The sequence below is a fragment of the Monodelphis domestica genome, chromosome 2 (assembly GCF_027887165.1).
Source record: "Monodelphis domestica isolate mMonDom1 chromosome 2, mMonDom1.pri, whole genome shotgun sequence".
Taxonomy (NCBI): Eukaryota; Metazoa; Chordata; class Mammalia; order Didelphimorphia; family Didelphidae; genus Monodelphis; species Monodelphis domestica.
This window is the reverse complement of record NC_077228.1, coordinates 267,206,024-267,219,206: the sequence shown is the minus strand read 5'-3', so window position 1 is coordinate 267,219,206 and position 13,183 is coordinate 267,206,024. Positions and strand designations below refer to the sequence as shown.

Genomic DNA, 13,183 nt, shown 5'->3' with positions numbered 1-13,183 from the left:
AGTTAGATCCCCAACTCTCACTCAGCTTGGGGCAATGAAGGCAACACATGCAACTCTCAATTCCCTGAGTCTCTCATGGATAGTCCCACAGGGTCCCTTCAATTCTCTTGTGGTCCAGTACTAGGTTAAGGATGGGCAGCCTCAGATATTGCCTGTTGTTAGAGATCAGAATGAGGTCATTGTGTTGGACTGGAGCCTAACAGAAAGTATAAGTTCCTCCTATATGGTTCTCCTGATGGAAAGCATATTGGCCCCATCTCTGCCCAGAGTGACAGGTCAGCAGGGGTAGATGAAAACTGTGACTCATCCATCACTCCAAATGTCAACTTGATGTCCCTGAGTAGCTACATAATCCTTTACTCCTTTCCTTTCTTTGGGTAGACAACAAGCTCTCTTTGGTGGTGAGGGCAATGGAGAAAGTGACATAGGTTGGGGTAAGGAAAAAGGCCTGGCTAGCATTCTAGCTAGATAAGAGGCGTTCATTAAGCATTTTCTGTTGTTTGCAGAGTACTATACTAAGAACTGAGAAGTGGCTGAGTGATGGAGGAGGAAAGTGGGGGGAGGGATTCTAAAATGATAGGAGACATGGTCCTTTCCCCTTGGAAGACCTTTCAGTCTAGCTGAGTAGATAAAACAGTCATCCATGAAACAATTTCAAGAGCAATTACAAGCAACATTTGCAAAATAAACTATGGCAGAGGTCTGCATGTTATGCCAAATAATATGTGGAGCCTCGAGGTTCTGAAAGGTTCTACCTCATTTCCAGAGTAGCTGTGAAAAATACCCTTTGTAAAATCTAAAACAGCATCTAAATAGGAATTATTACTAAGCATGGATCCCAGGTAGTCTGGGATCACCCATTTCCATTGTCATCAACTCTTACTCTGCTTATTTTCTCATTTTTCCGGTGGTCCCAAATCTACCCACTCTTCTCCAAGTCTTGACTTCTGCCCATTGAGCCCCTAGATAATCTGACTTGAGTGTCAAAAAATTCTCTTCCTCCTTAATTCAGCTGAAGCATTGTTGGAGTTTTAGGAAAGAAATTTTTACTATCAGTTCATCAACCAATAAGCATTTATTAATATAAATTATGCTAAGCACTGGAAGATTCAAAGACAGAAAATGAAATAGTCCTTCCTCTCAAGAAATCTACATTCTAATGGGGCAGGGCAAGACAAAATGTATACATAAGAGCATTTATAGAATGTCTAAAAATAGTTTGGGGAAGAGGTGATATCCTAGCAGTTGAAGGTAGGGAAGAAATAACATAGGGAAAGAGAGCCAGGGAAGGTTTTGGAAAGAAGGTAGCTCTTGAGCTGATTCCTTTTTTTTTTTTAACCCTTACCTTCCACCTTAGAATCAATACTATATCCTGTCTCTAGGCCTAGCTCTCAATCCACTGAGCTACCCAGATGGACCTCCTTGATCTGATTCTTCAAAGAAACCAGGGATTCCAAGAGTCAAAGGTTTCTTCAATTAACTAGTTCTCTTCTATTTCTAACTTCACTGATTTTGTTGATTCAAAAACATTTTGGTTTTATGAAATCAAAATTGCCCATTTTTTTCCCTCCTATGATTCTATCCCTTATGTGGTCAATCCCCAATCCATAGTTTGAAAAATGTTCCTTCACCACTCCTCTAATTCACTTAGGATGTGATTCAAATCATGTTAATTTTAGAACTTGTCTTAGAATGTGGTTTGAGAGATTGATCTAAGACTATTTTCTGCCCAACTTTCCAGTTTTCCCAGCAGTTCTTGTTGAATAGGGAACCCTTATCCGAGTAAGCAGTCTTTAAATTGATCATATTCTATGCTACTAATTTTTTTGCTTCTGTATGTTGTAATAATCTATTGATCTATATTGTAAATAATCTATTTCAGTGGTTGAATTCTCCTCCTCTCTTTTTTTTAACCAGTACCAATCATTTGAATAATTATTGCTTTGAAGTATAGTTTGAGATCTATGCTTCTTTTTCATTTCCCTTTATCATCATTCTTAGTCATTTGTTTCTCCAGATGAATTTTTGTTATTGTTTTTTCTGGCTATATAAAGTAATTCTTTGGTGATGTGATTGGGAAGTAAATTAATTTAGGTATTGTTAGCATTATAGCCTAACCGTAACTAATAGATGTTTCTTCAATTATTTAGGGCTGCGTTTTTATACAAAGTGTTCTATAATTTGGCTCAGTCTCTTTCCATATCTCTTTCTTTGATGCAGCCCAAGAAGAAGAAACTACAACTTCTTTCATACCAGCTACTGAAGCCCCTGAACCCCAACCCCCTTCAGGACCCCGCCTGGGAATATTGAAAGTAACTGATGTCTCTCCGGATTCCTTGAGTCTCTCTTGGACGGTCCTCCAGGACTCTTTTAACTCTTTTGTGATCCAGTATAAAGATAAGGATGGGCAATCCCAAGCAGAGCTTGTCAGGGGAAACCAGAAAAATATCACTATCTCTGACCTGGAACCCAACAGGAAATACACATTCCTCCTCTATGGACTCTATGATGGGAAGCGTCTGGGCCCCATCACTGCTGAAGGCACTACAGGTGATACCTCCTATTCCCTACGGAGCTCTAGGCCAGAGAATCCAGTTTCCATCTTGTGGTAGCTCATCCAGCTCCAGTCATCCTTTGTCTCTAGCTTGGGAAGTTTGGGACTGTTTGCACAAGTCACAAGTTTGGAGGGAGGGGGTATTCTAGGAAAGGGGGCAATCCTTCCCAGGAATGGAGGTTAAACTGAAAGCTACGTAAAATACCAAACTGAAGTCTGACTGTCTCTTCCCCTCCCTTCTGACCCAAACTCCAGGGCTGCCTCCCGCTAAGCAGTCCATTGGGGGCCGCCTGTCCCAGCTCTCTGTGTCAGATGTGACCACGAGTTCCTTCCGGCTGAATTGGGAGGCCCCACCTGGTGCCTTTGACTCATTTCTGCTTCGCTATGGAGTCCCGGAGATGAGGCCTTCAGAGCCACCGTCCCCTCCTCTGCTCCAGCGAGAGATGAACGTGGCGGGGATCCGACGTTCAGCCGTTCTTCGTGACTTGAGGCCCGGAACCCTCTATACAGTAACCCTTTATGGCCTTCGTGGCCCCCACAAGGCTGATAGCCTCCAGGGCACTGCTAGAACACTCAGTCCAGGTACTACTTGTCATGGCCCACAGCCACCAAGCACTACCCCTAACTTGGACCCAGGGTCCATGACTCCCACCTAGATGATAGCACCCTCAGGCTTCTGCCCCAAGAGGAAGAGGGCTTAAGTGGGCAGATGGGAAGGTGGTGGTTAGATAACAAGGTATTCTGTCAGGGATGGGTACCCAGTTTTCTCCCTGCCCTGCCCCCATCAAAAATGAGGTAGGAATGGTAATTATGGGAAGCAAAAAACATGTGATGGGATAAGTGGATTTCTTTGAGCCTTTGGAGTGAGCTGTTTATCAATTTCTATTTCCAGGGCCTTGAGGTAGAAAGAGAAGAGTGAATAAGTCATGTAGAAAGAAATGGCCAGTAAGAGAGAGGAGGATATGGGAAAGAAGATCCTGGCAAAATTGCCTTTCCTAGAGCTGGAAGAGGTCCCAATCCAATAAATATTTAGGAAGTGCCTACTATGTGCCAGGCACTGTACTAAGGCCTGGAGATGTAATTAGCAAAAAAAAAAAAAAAGGACAGGTCCTAACCTCAAGGAGTTTCTAATCTAATAGAGCAACACATAAAAGGAAGTAGGAAAGGCTGGGAGGGGAGCCATATTCTGCACTTTCCCTCATTGCTCTGGGCCTCAACTGTTTTCCCTGTTGATTTAGTGCTAGAGAGCCCTCGAGACCTAAAGTTCAGTGAGATCCAAGAGAACTCGGCCAAGGTCAGCTGGTCTCCACCTCCAAACCGGGTGGATAGTTTCAAAATCTCCTATCAGCTAGCAGATGGAGGTAAACTGCCACCTTATCCCTTTGACTCACCCTCCCCTTCTTTCCCTTGTTTTCTGTTGCCTTCCTTCCCCTAATCCTTTTGGAGCCCCCAATGAGCTTCTCTCATACCCTTCCCTTGTTTTTTTCAGGGGAACCACAAAGTATACAAGTAGACAGCCACACCTGGCACCAGCGCCTGGTGGGCCTGACCCCGGGGGCCCGATATGAAGTGACTGTGGTATCTGTTCGTGGCTTTGAGGAAAGTGAACCCCTCTCCGGCTTCCTCACCACTGGTGAGAGACATAGGGAAGGAGAGCTGGGGACAAAAGGCAGAGAAGGGAGGGAAGGACAGATAGGAGAAAGAAATAGGCAGCAAAGAGTGATATGGAGGGAGATGAAGAAAACCGGCTAACTGTCGGGTAAACAGCAGATGAGGGAAATTGTGAAATGGGTAAAAAAGAGGGAGAAATTAAAGGATGAGAAAGATAGAAGGTTCAAGCTGAGGAATATCTGGGAAATAGACAGAGATGAGGAAGGAGAGAGGAAAGAACTGTAAAGGGAAGAGAAAGATAGGACTAGACAGGTAGGCTCACTAAGGATGGAGAAGAGAGTCCATTGCACAAGGGCCAGCTCTGTAACTGTCCACCCTGCAGTCCCTGATGGCCCTACCCACCTTCAAGCATTGAATGTTACTGATGATTCAGCCCTGCTGCACTGGAGTCCTCCCCAAGACCCTGCCGACAGATATGCTCTTCAGGTCACAGCTCCAGGGGGTAAGTTGAAGAAAGCCTTACGGGAGACAGAGGAAGCTAAGGTTTGGATGCCTGGATCTCCGAGGGAAAAAGAAACGATTGGAGGTTGGGAGAGAGGACAGCTGGTGATCAAAGGGACGTAGCTAAATTCTCTTTTCTCGTCTCTAGTCCCACCTCTGAGGGCCTCAGTTCCAGGAAGTGCTGTGGACTTTCCCCTGAATAATCTTCAACTCCGGACAAACTACACAGCAACCCTTAGAGGCTTCCGGGGTCCTAACATCACTTCCCCTGCCAGCATCACCTTCAGCACTGGTATCACCAGGCCTGGGAACCAGACAGGGGGAGACAGGAGGGAGGAGAAGGCTTTAATGTGATACGCAGGGCAAGGGACCAACAGAAAGTCATGGCCTTGTGGAGGTAACAAGAGAAAAACATGATTTGCCTTTCCTTCCCAGGACTGGATGCCCCACGTGACTTGAAAGCCACAGAAGTCACTCCCCGGTCTGCCTTGCTTACCTGGACAGAACCCGCATCCCTACCTAGTAACTACTTGCTCAGCTATGACACTGCTGGGGGGCAGACTCAGGTATCCCCCCACATCCCCAACTCTCGGCCCATATTGTTTTGGTCTTTGTCTTGTGACTTTCTCAGGTCCCTGATTTTCTCTCTCCCTCTGCTGTAGGAGATCCTGCTCCCAGGCGGGGCCAGATCCCATCGACTCTCTGGCCTCTTCCCTTCCACTCTGTATAGTGCTCGGATCCAAGCTGTCTGGGGGGAAAGTCTCACACCGCCCGTGCCAACCACCTTTACCACTGGTACCTGGGGCTAGACATTGAGAGGGGAGCCCAGCAGGCACAGGCTCCAAGGGCAAATAGAGGGGCAGGTGTGAGAGGAAGCCCAGGGGATGGAGCAGCCTGTGTCTGATCCTTCCCTCAGTTTTTATCCTCTTATTTAATCCCTGTCCCCTTCTATCCTAGGCGGGCTGAAGATCCCATTCCCCCGGGACTGTGGAGAAGAGAGGCAAAATGGGCTAGGTACCTCCCGTACGACCACCATTTTCCTCAATGGAAACCGGGAGCGGCCACTAGAAGTTTACTGTGACATGGAGACGGATGGGGGTGGCTGGTTGGTGAGTTGCAGGGCACGGGCAGAGGCCGACTGGAGCCAGTATTTCTCTTGCCTGGGGAGAAGTCGGGTCCGGCCCCTGTGCTTCTCAGTCCCTTCTATAAATGTCCTTGTTATCCCGTCAGGTGTTCCAACGCAGGATGGACGGACGGACAGACTTCTGGAGGGACTGGGCAGAATATGCTGGCGGATTTGGGAATATCTCTGGGGAGTTTTGGCTCGGTCAGTCATCACCCTTGCCTCTGGTGTAAGGGGAGGCACTAAGGTTTAGGGCTGGGGAAATGGAAGCTTTGGCCTCTAAAAAGGGATGAGGATGCTCTGGATTATTCTTCAATTTTTGTTCCATCTCTACTTTCTTGTGTGTCATATTTTGTCTGACTGCACATGTAGAATCTATATCAAATTGCTCACCTCCTCAGGGAGGGAATGAGGGTGGGAGTGTGGATAAAACATTTTAAAAAACAATGTTAATCATTTTTGTTTATATGTCATTGAGAAACAAAAAAACGAAAATAGCTGTTTAAAGAGAAAAAGGGGGGCAAGTTGAGGACAGAGGCAGGAATGGAATCTTAGGGCTGAGAGACTGGATATCTCACTCATCCCTTCCCACTCAGGGAATGAGGTCCTCCACAGCCTGACCCAAGCCGGAGATTACTCCATGCGAGTGGATCTCCGGGCCGGGAATGAGTCTGCTTTTGCTGAATATGACTTCTTCACTGTGGACTCCGCGGCCCGCTACTACCGTCTCCACCTGGAGGGCTACCGCGGGACTGCAGGTGAGATCCCGGGGCCGGCGCTGGAAGGGAGGAGGGCTCCAGCCACCAGCTAGGCTCATCCGCCTCTCCCTGCAGGAGACTCCATGGGCTATCACAGCGGCAGCACCTTCTCCACGAGGGACCGGGATCCCAACAATCTACATATTCCTTGTGCCGTCTCCTATCGCGGTGGCTGGTGGTACCGCAACTGTCACTATGCCAACCTCAACGGACTCTACGGAAGCATCATCGACCATCAGGTGAGGGGCCTGAGCGAGGGCCCTGGGGATGGAGCGAGGCCATGCTGGGACGAGTCCAGGGTCTTGGGACTAAATGCTGGAGCCCCGAAGGGCCTGTCGTGACTGCCGTCTCCCCTCTCCTAGGGTGTAAGCTGGTACGCCTGGAAGGGCTTCGAGTTCTCCATTCCCTTCACTGAGATGAAGCTGAGGCCACGAAGTTACAGACCACCTTCCCAGAGGGCTTAATCTCCGTCCCCTGCCCTGGAATCGGCCGGCCAGCTGCTGCCCCAGGCAGGCTTATTTCAGAGAAGAGCCAGGGCCCTGATTTCATGCCCTCCTCCTTTTCCCCAAAGAGCCAGAGTCATTCTTTGGATCTGTAGGAAATAACTGAAGAGGAGGATCCATGGATGTGATCCTTCTATTCACATTACTTTCTGCATCTAGCGGCAGTTGCCCTCTGAGTGATTTGTGATTTAAAAGAAAAAAAAAAGCTTGCCACAGCCTGGGACAAAACGACGGGCCATGTGCATAAAACTTTCCAGTCTACGTGGTTTATAGCAGGTAAAGGAGGTCTGAGGTCAGGTGGAGACCATGTCATCAGGCCTCAAGGTGTGAGTGAGGGAAGGGAAGGGGTGAGGAGGACCAGAGCCAGCTTCCAGTGGCTCTCGAGGGCGTCTCCGCTTAGCTATTGGAGGGGCCGGGGAACAGCTCCAAACTGCCCTTAGGATGCTGGGATGAGACCGAAATCCCCTTTTAGTATTCAAAAGGTCCCACCTCAGAGGAGGCATGTCAGAAGTGTTTCTAGGTTTGGGTGGTGGTGTTTTTTTTAATTCCTAGGCAGTGAGTGGCCGAATGGGACCCTGAGAAGGCTTGTATGGAGGTGGGAAAGGAAATATATGATGTGAAATCTGTTCTACACAAGGACTAGAACTGAGCTGAGCATTATCCCAATTTTGGGATACCAGGAGACGCCTCCCCGAGCATTAGACATTTAAAAGTATGAAGTTGAATAGGGAGGGGAAAACAAACCATTAAAGTTCCATGAGGAATTTTCCTTGCCTCTGATGAGCTCAACCAAAGTCAAGGGACCCATTGCCCAGGAGCTTACTTCCAGGAGGGAGAAGGAAGGAGAGGAGGGAGAGAGAGAGGTAGCTTGACCTCGATTTTAAGGAATCACACCTTTCCCCTTGTATCGTACATATGAAAACTGACCTAGAGCTGGGGTGGGACTGGATTTAAAAAGGCCTCATTTTCCAGCTCTAACTCCCTCCGTCCTCCAGCAGGTGACAACGGCTCTTTGGTTCAGGGAGGGAGGCCAGCACTTGCAGTCATAAAAATCATCCATAGCAAACATACCCTCATATACACTATGGATGGGCCACTTCCCTGCCCCAAAACAAAACAAATTGCTCCTGGGATGGGGGGTGGGGGTGGGGGTGGTGAACAACAACATTCCAGCCAATTGCAAAACACCTTGTTTACAGGGGGGGAAGGAAGAGGAGGAGGGAGAGGGTTGGGTTCAATGTCAATAAAGGAGAAACCAAGGTTCAAGGCCTGCATTTTAGGCACTTTATTGGTGCACTTTAGTGTGGAGATCCAGAGGCCATCACTCCAACTCCTGCCTCCGGGGCAATAGCCTTACCAGAAAGTTTGGGGCCTTTAACATGAAGGCCCCAAACTCGGGCTTCAGAGAGGGCAACGAGGCATTGCCCTCCACAGGCAGCAGTTTGAAGGTCCAGAGTAGCTGGGCCAGTATCAGGAAGAGTTCAAAGCGAGCCATGGTCTCCCCCAGGCACACTCTGACCCCGCAGCTGAACGGGATCCCTGCCTGGCTCGGTTCTGACTCCAAGAAACGATCTAGAAGGAGAAGGAGAGTTTGGGGATGGAGACAGACATATTCACAGGCACCGGGCTCTATGGTACCGGGCCTCACAGACCCCATCCCATCAGGAACACTCCGCTCCCCAGATTCCCAGTTCCCTGTGCTGGCCTTCCTCCAGCCTCTTCCTCTTGGGATCTAGCATTGCCCCACCCCCAACCCCCATTGGAACCCCAGCTCTCTGCCTGCACAGCCCCACTCCCTTCCCTGGGCCCCAGTACCAGGCCTGAAATCATAAGGTTGTTCCCAGATTCTGTCGTCATGGTGAGCCCCATAGATGTTGGGGATGACAATGGTGTTCTTCGGGATGTCAAAGCCGCATATGCTGAAGAAGGATGAAAGTGTTGCAGGCAGGGGGACCCCTGACACATCCCTCCCCAGAAGGAAGCCCCGAGGGAGCCGAGGGCATTCCTTACGTGCTGGGCTGCCGGGTGTAGTGTGGCAGAGCCAAGGGGGCTGCCGGGCGCAGCCGGAGCACCTCGGTGATGGTGGCATTGAGCAGGGGGAACCGATCCCTGTCCCGGTAGTTGGGAAGGCTTCCCGGGGAGCCTGAGTCCAGCTCTTCATCCAGTTCTTCCTGCAGCCGCCTCTGTATCTGGGGAGGGAAGGAAGCTCCAGTTCTCTTCTTGCTGGCTTCAGTCCTGAGCTCGATCTTCCCCAGACCTGTCTGCGGAGGCTAGCCATAGCCCTTGGGCCCCGCCTCGGGTCTCTGCCCACCCTTCCCTCAGGGCGCAGGGCCACCTCTGGATGGTGCAACAGGAAGGCCAGAGCCCAGGTGAGGGTGGACGACATGGTCTCCATGCCGCCGATGAATATGTCCACCAGGGCCATGTGTACGTGCTCCTCAGACAGCCGATTTGGCCCTTCTGCTTGTTCCCTTAGCTTTTGTAGCATGTAGTCGGTCAAATCCCGAATCTGTCCTTCCACCATTGTCTCCTGGGAGAAGGCCAGGAGAGAGCAGGACAAAGGGGTTGAGTGACAACTCCCCCAGGAACGTGGACCAACAGGGCATCCTGAGAACAGCACTTTCTACACTGTAGTTTTTGTTTCAGCCTCATGTGCTGAGTTGTAAACCCTTACTTTCCTGTCTTAGTAACAACATGAAGCTAGAAGGGCAAGGGCTAGGTAGTGGGGGTCAAGTGACTTGCCCAGGGTCACACACCTAGGAAATGTCTGAGGCCACATTTGAACCCAGGACCTCCCAACTTCAGGCCTGGTGCTCTATGCACTGTGCCACCCAGCTGCCCCTCTCATGGTCCTTTAATTCTCTCTTTTCATATGGGTCCCATCTCTGCAACTATCTTCATGATTATGTCATTTATGATTCATGCCATTCCAGGTTCGCATAGCTACAGGGCATAGGTTCTGTTCCCCACCACACATTTTTCTTCCCTCACCCAGGTACAGATGAGACTTTCACTATTGAGTTTATTAGCAATTTACTAAAGAATAGACTCTAGAATTCAAAGAACCTGGGTTCAAATCCCAACTCAGAAATGACCTGTGCTACCTTGGACAAGCCCCAACTCCCAAAGGCCTCAGTTTCTTCAAATGTAAAATGAGAGGATTGAAATAAGTAGCCTCTCGGGCCCTTTCTAGCTCTGGCTCTGTGTATTAAAGGCAAATAAAAACATACACATGTTTTATTCTACACAGTGGGACTGAATCACAGAGCCTCGGAATACTATTCTAGAACCCCTGCTCTAAAATGGCCACTTTGTCAGCCTTCTGCCTGGCTCACAGTGGCCGCGGCACTTTATTTCTGAGAGGATCCAGATACTGCTTAATCTTGGAAGGGGCCGACCACTTAATCCAGCCTCTCTGATGTACAGAGGAGAAACTGTGTAGCCCAGGGAGGTGATGCAGAACCTAACCCCATGCTGCACCAGTGCCCCCCTCTTACTCCCTCAAACCAAGCTTTTCCAGCTCTTTCTCCCAACTTTGTTGCTCTCAATCAGTTGTTTCAGTGGCATCCAACTTTTCCTGACCCCAGATGGGATTTTCTTGGTGAAGATGTTAGCATGGTTTAGCCATTTTCTTCTGCAGCTCATTTTATAGATGAGGAAACTGAGGCAAATAGAGTTGAGGAGACTTGTGCAGGTTCACATAACTAGTCAGTATCTGAGGCTGAATTTGAACTCAGGTCTTCCTAACTCCGGGCCCAGAACTCTTATCTACTTTGCCACCTAGTTGCCCCTCTTTCCAATTTTAGGGGAAGAATTTCCTGGAACCATGATGTGTATTCATGGCAACACACTCTTCCAGAATACATGACATGTTCTAGTAACATCCCAGTACTTCACTCAATAATGACACCTACAATTCTCTACAAAACACTAAGCAAGGGCCATTTCTTCATAAGCTCCACACAGGAGTACATGATGGAGAGAAGAGAGCATAGAAACTTGCTGGCAATCAAGGAAGGGAAGAAGTGACACCACCCAGAAACCTTATAGAACATAATTCCCTTACCTTGTGCCTCGACAACTGCTCCTGCACAATTCTGTCCCGTTTCTTTACCAGCCGTCTCAGTTTCCTGAGACCTGAGTTGGGGAAAACCTGGAGAGAGGACAGTTATAGCCTCCTCCTCCTCCTCCCCCCCAGGAACTCTAAGACCTGGATATTTTATCTTCCCTCCTGAGACATGCCCTTCAGTCCCAGCCCCTCTTGCCCCTCCCTTAGGTGCCTGGGTCCCCACTATCTTACCCTGAGGATGGGTAGGACGTCCAAGATCTGGATTTGCCAAGAATCCCAAACTACCATTAATTCCTGAATGCAGCTGTAAAACTGCTGGATTACAGATTCTCTCTGTGAAAAATGGAGGAGAATCGCATCACTCAGACTCCCTCTGATTCCTCTAGGGCTGGGAGTGGAGGGATGAAGGGGGTGGCAAAGAGAAATAGATGGGTAAATGTATTAGGAAGGGACAGAAGTGGGAAGATAAGGTCAAGGGGAAATGAGGACAAGAGGGTACCTGAAGAAAAGAGCTCTGAGGAACAAACCTTTTCTCCAAAACTGAGGAAGCTGATGATGCTACCAGTGAACATGGAGAGCTCCTTGTGTATGGACACGGGAGACCCAGCCTGGGCAAGAAGCCTCTGTGGGGAAAGGAGGAATCAAGATCATTAGAGGGGGCCCTGCTACCAGAGGCAACATGGCAGTGGTGCAGTCTCAACTAGTAAGGGATGGAGGAAACCAGAGGACAACGTGAAGTCTTGGAGCTCAGCCTAAGCAGGGAGCAGTTTCTTACCTTACACAGGTCCTGTACCATCTGCCCTATGATGGGTTCCATAGTATTCTGGACATACAGAAGAGCAGAACGGGCCAGCTTCCTTTGGGCCTTCCACAGTGGAGTGTAATCCCCAAGAGATAGGTCGTGGCTGTTCTTGCTTACCTCTTGGTCTGGGGAAATGGAGAAGATCAAACTGAAAAACACTAGAATTCAGAAATCTAGAACCCCAGGCCCAAGCTTTTCTGCTTCCTAAAAAGATAGCTGCTAGTCCTCAGCTCTACCACCTTTTTCCAAACCAGGATTTCCACAGCCTTTAGTCCAATAAGGAACACAATAGAACACAATAGTTCTTTCCCTCACTTGTGAATGTTTGGGGTCTCCCTGAAAAATCCAGCCAGTTCTTAGTCAAGGCCTCCTCAATTGCTTTCTTGGAGTTTAGCACCACGACATCTAAAGGAGAGGAAAGGAAGATATTTTCAAGGCAGTTTCTTTAGTTCCTGGGAGGCTTGAGGAACTGCTCAGGCAGAAAAGACTCTCTTCTTACCTTGCATCCCAAGGTGAACCCGATAGAGGGGGCCATACCTCTGTGCAAGGCTCTGCAAATGACTTGGGAGATCAGCTTGAAAGAGATGGAAGAAGCCAGGGACTAGAGGTGGGAAATGATAAGGTGAGATAGTTCTCCGCATCCATAGCCAATGGAGGGTAGCTAGCAGGACCAGCAACAGGACTACAGAAAGCAACATAGCACAAGAAAGTAAAGGAGGGAAAGTAAAGCCTCTTTAGCAAGAGGCTAAAGTAAATATAGCTTTCCCTGGGCATCTCCCCACCTCCCTTTGAGCATTATCCATCTTCCTGGCCTTGGAGTGTCTTTGGGAAGGAGGTACATCCCTTTCCTCCCAACCCAATCCCTTAACATCCTCCCATCCTGGACTTCGCTGTCAAACGGTTCTCCAAGAGCCAGTTTTACTTCTCTAGCCTTGAATGACTATCCATCAATCTAGACCAGAACACAGGGTCCTTGAGCCCAGATTTCTAGCTTGCATCACCAATTCAGTTTGCGTCATAAATGAGTCATTATTTTCATCTTCTCCATAATTTCCTTTCCTCCACTTTTTTTCTGTGCACTTCCAGACCCCTCCAAGGAGACAGGGATGTTCTTGAAGAGAACTGTCCCCAACTGGCATAGTGAATGCAAAAAAAAAGTAATTTCCTGAACTTCAAATGGGGATAATCAAAGGAATCCTATCTAGCTCTTAGGGTGGTTCTAAGAAATAATACCTAAGAAAGGGCTCTTTGAAAGCTGTTAA

The 13,183-nt window shown here is 48.6% G+C and overlaps 2 protein-coding genes across 10 annotated transcripts in view; one reads left to right on the top strand and one right to left on the bottom strand.

Moving 5' to 3' along the window:
• TNXB (tenascin XB) overlaps positions 1 to 7,814 on the top strand; it is a 79,101-nt gene extending 71,287 nt beyond the window's left edge. For all 8 annotated transcript variants that reach the window (XM_056817927.1, XM_056817926.1, XM_056817925.1 and 5 more), the window contains 13 exons: positions 2,221 to 2,550; positions 2,810 to 3,136; positions 3,793 to 3,915; positions 4,044 to 4,187; positions 4,548 to 4,667; positions 4,815 to 4,958; positions 5,102 to 5,232; positions 5,329 to 5,461; positions 5,624 to 5,775; positions 5,897 to 5,993; positions 6,386 to 6,547; positions 6,623 to 6,786; positions 6,910 to 7,814. In XM_056817927.1, the coding sequence (XP_056673905.1) occupies positions 2,221 to 2,550; positions 2,810 to 3,136; positions 3,793 to 3,915; positions 4,044 to 4,187; positions 4,548 to 4,667; positions 4,815 to 4,958; positions 5,102 to 5,232; positions 5,329 to 5,461; positions 5,624 to 5,775; positions 5,897 to 5,993; positions 6,386 to 6,547; positions 6,623 to 6,786; positions 6,910 to 7,011 (2,129 nt within the window). In that variant the 3' untranslated portion in view covers positions 7,012 to 7,814. The remainder of the gene's footprint in view (positions 1 to 2,220; positions 2,551 to 2,809; positions 3,137 to 3,792; positions 3,916 to 4,043; positions 4,188 to 4,547; positions 4,668 to 4,814; positions 4,959 to 5,101; positions 5,233 to 5,328; positions 5,462 to 5,623; positions 5,776 to 5,896; positions 5,994 to 6,385; positions 6,548 to 6,622; positions 6,787 to 6,909) is intronic.
• LOC100025565 (steroid 21-hydroxylase) lies at positions 6,234 to 12,835 on the bottom strand. 2 transcript variants are annotated; one of them, XM_001376419.5, is made up of 10 exons: positions 12,421 to 12,831; positions 12,237 to 12,326; positions 11,895 to 12,046; positions 11,647 to 11,742; positions 11,351 to 11,452; positions 11,117 to 11,203; positions 9,386 to 9,580; positions 9,061 to 9,239; positions 8,866 to 8,969; positions 6,234 to 8,622 (listed from the first exon to the last, which is right to left on the bottom strand). In XM_001376419.5, exons 1-10 carry the CDS (start codon positions 12,617 to 12,619, stop codon positions 8,372 to 8,374), a joined length of 1,455 nt encoding a protein of 484 aa, XP_001376456.4. In that variant the 5' UTR covers positions 12,620 to 12,831; the 3' UTR covers positions 6,234 to 8,371. The 2 variants fall into 2 exon arrangements, with proteins under 2 accessions (XP_001376456.4, XP_056673911.1); XM_056817933.1 differs by having other exon boundaries at positions 8,491 to 8,969; positions 9,061 to 9,580; positions 12,421 to 12,835.
• Between the last annotated feature and the right edge of the window lie 348 nt (positions 12,836 to 13,183).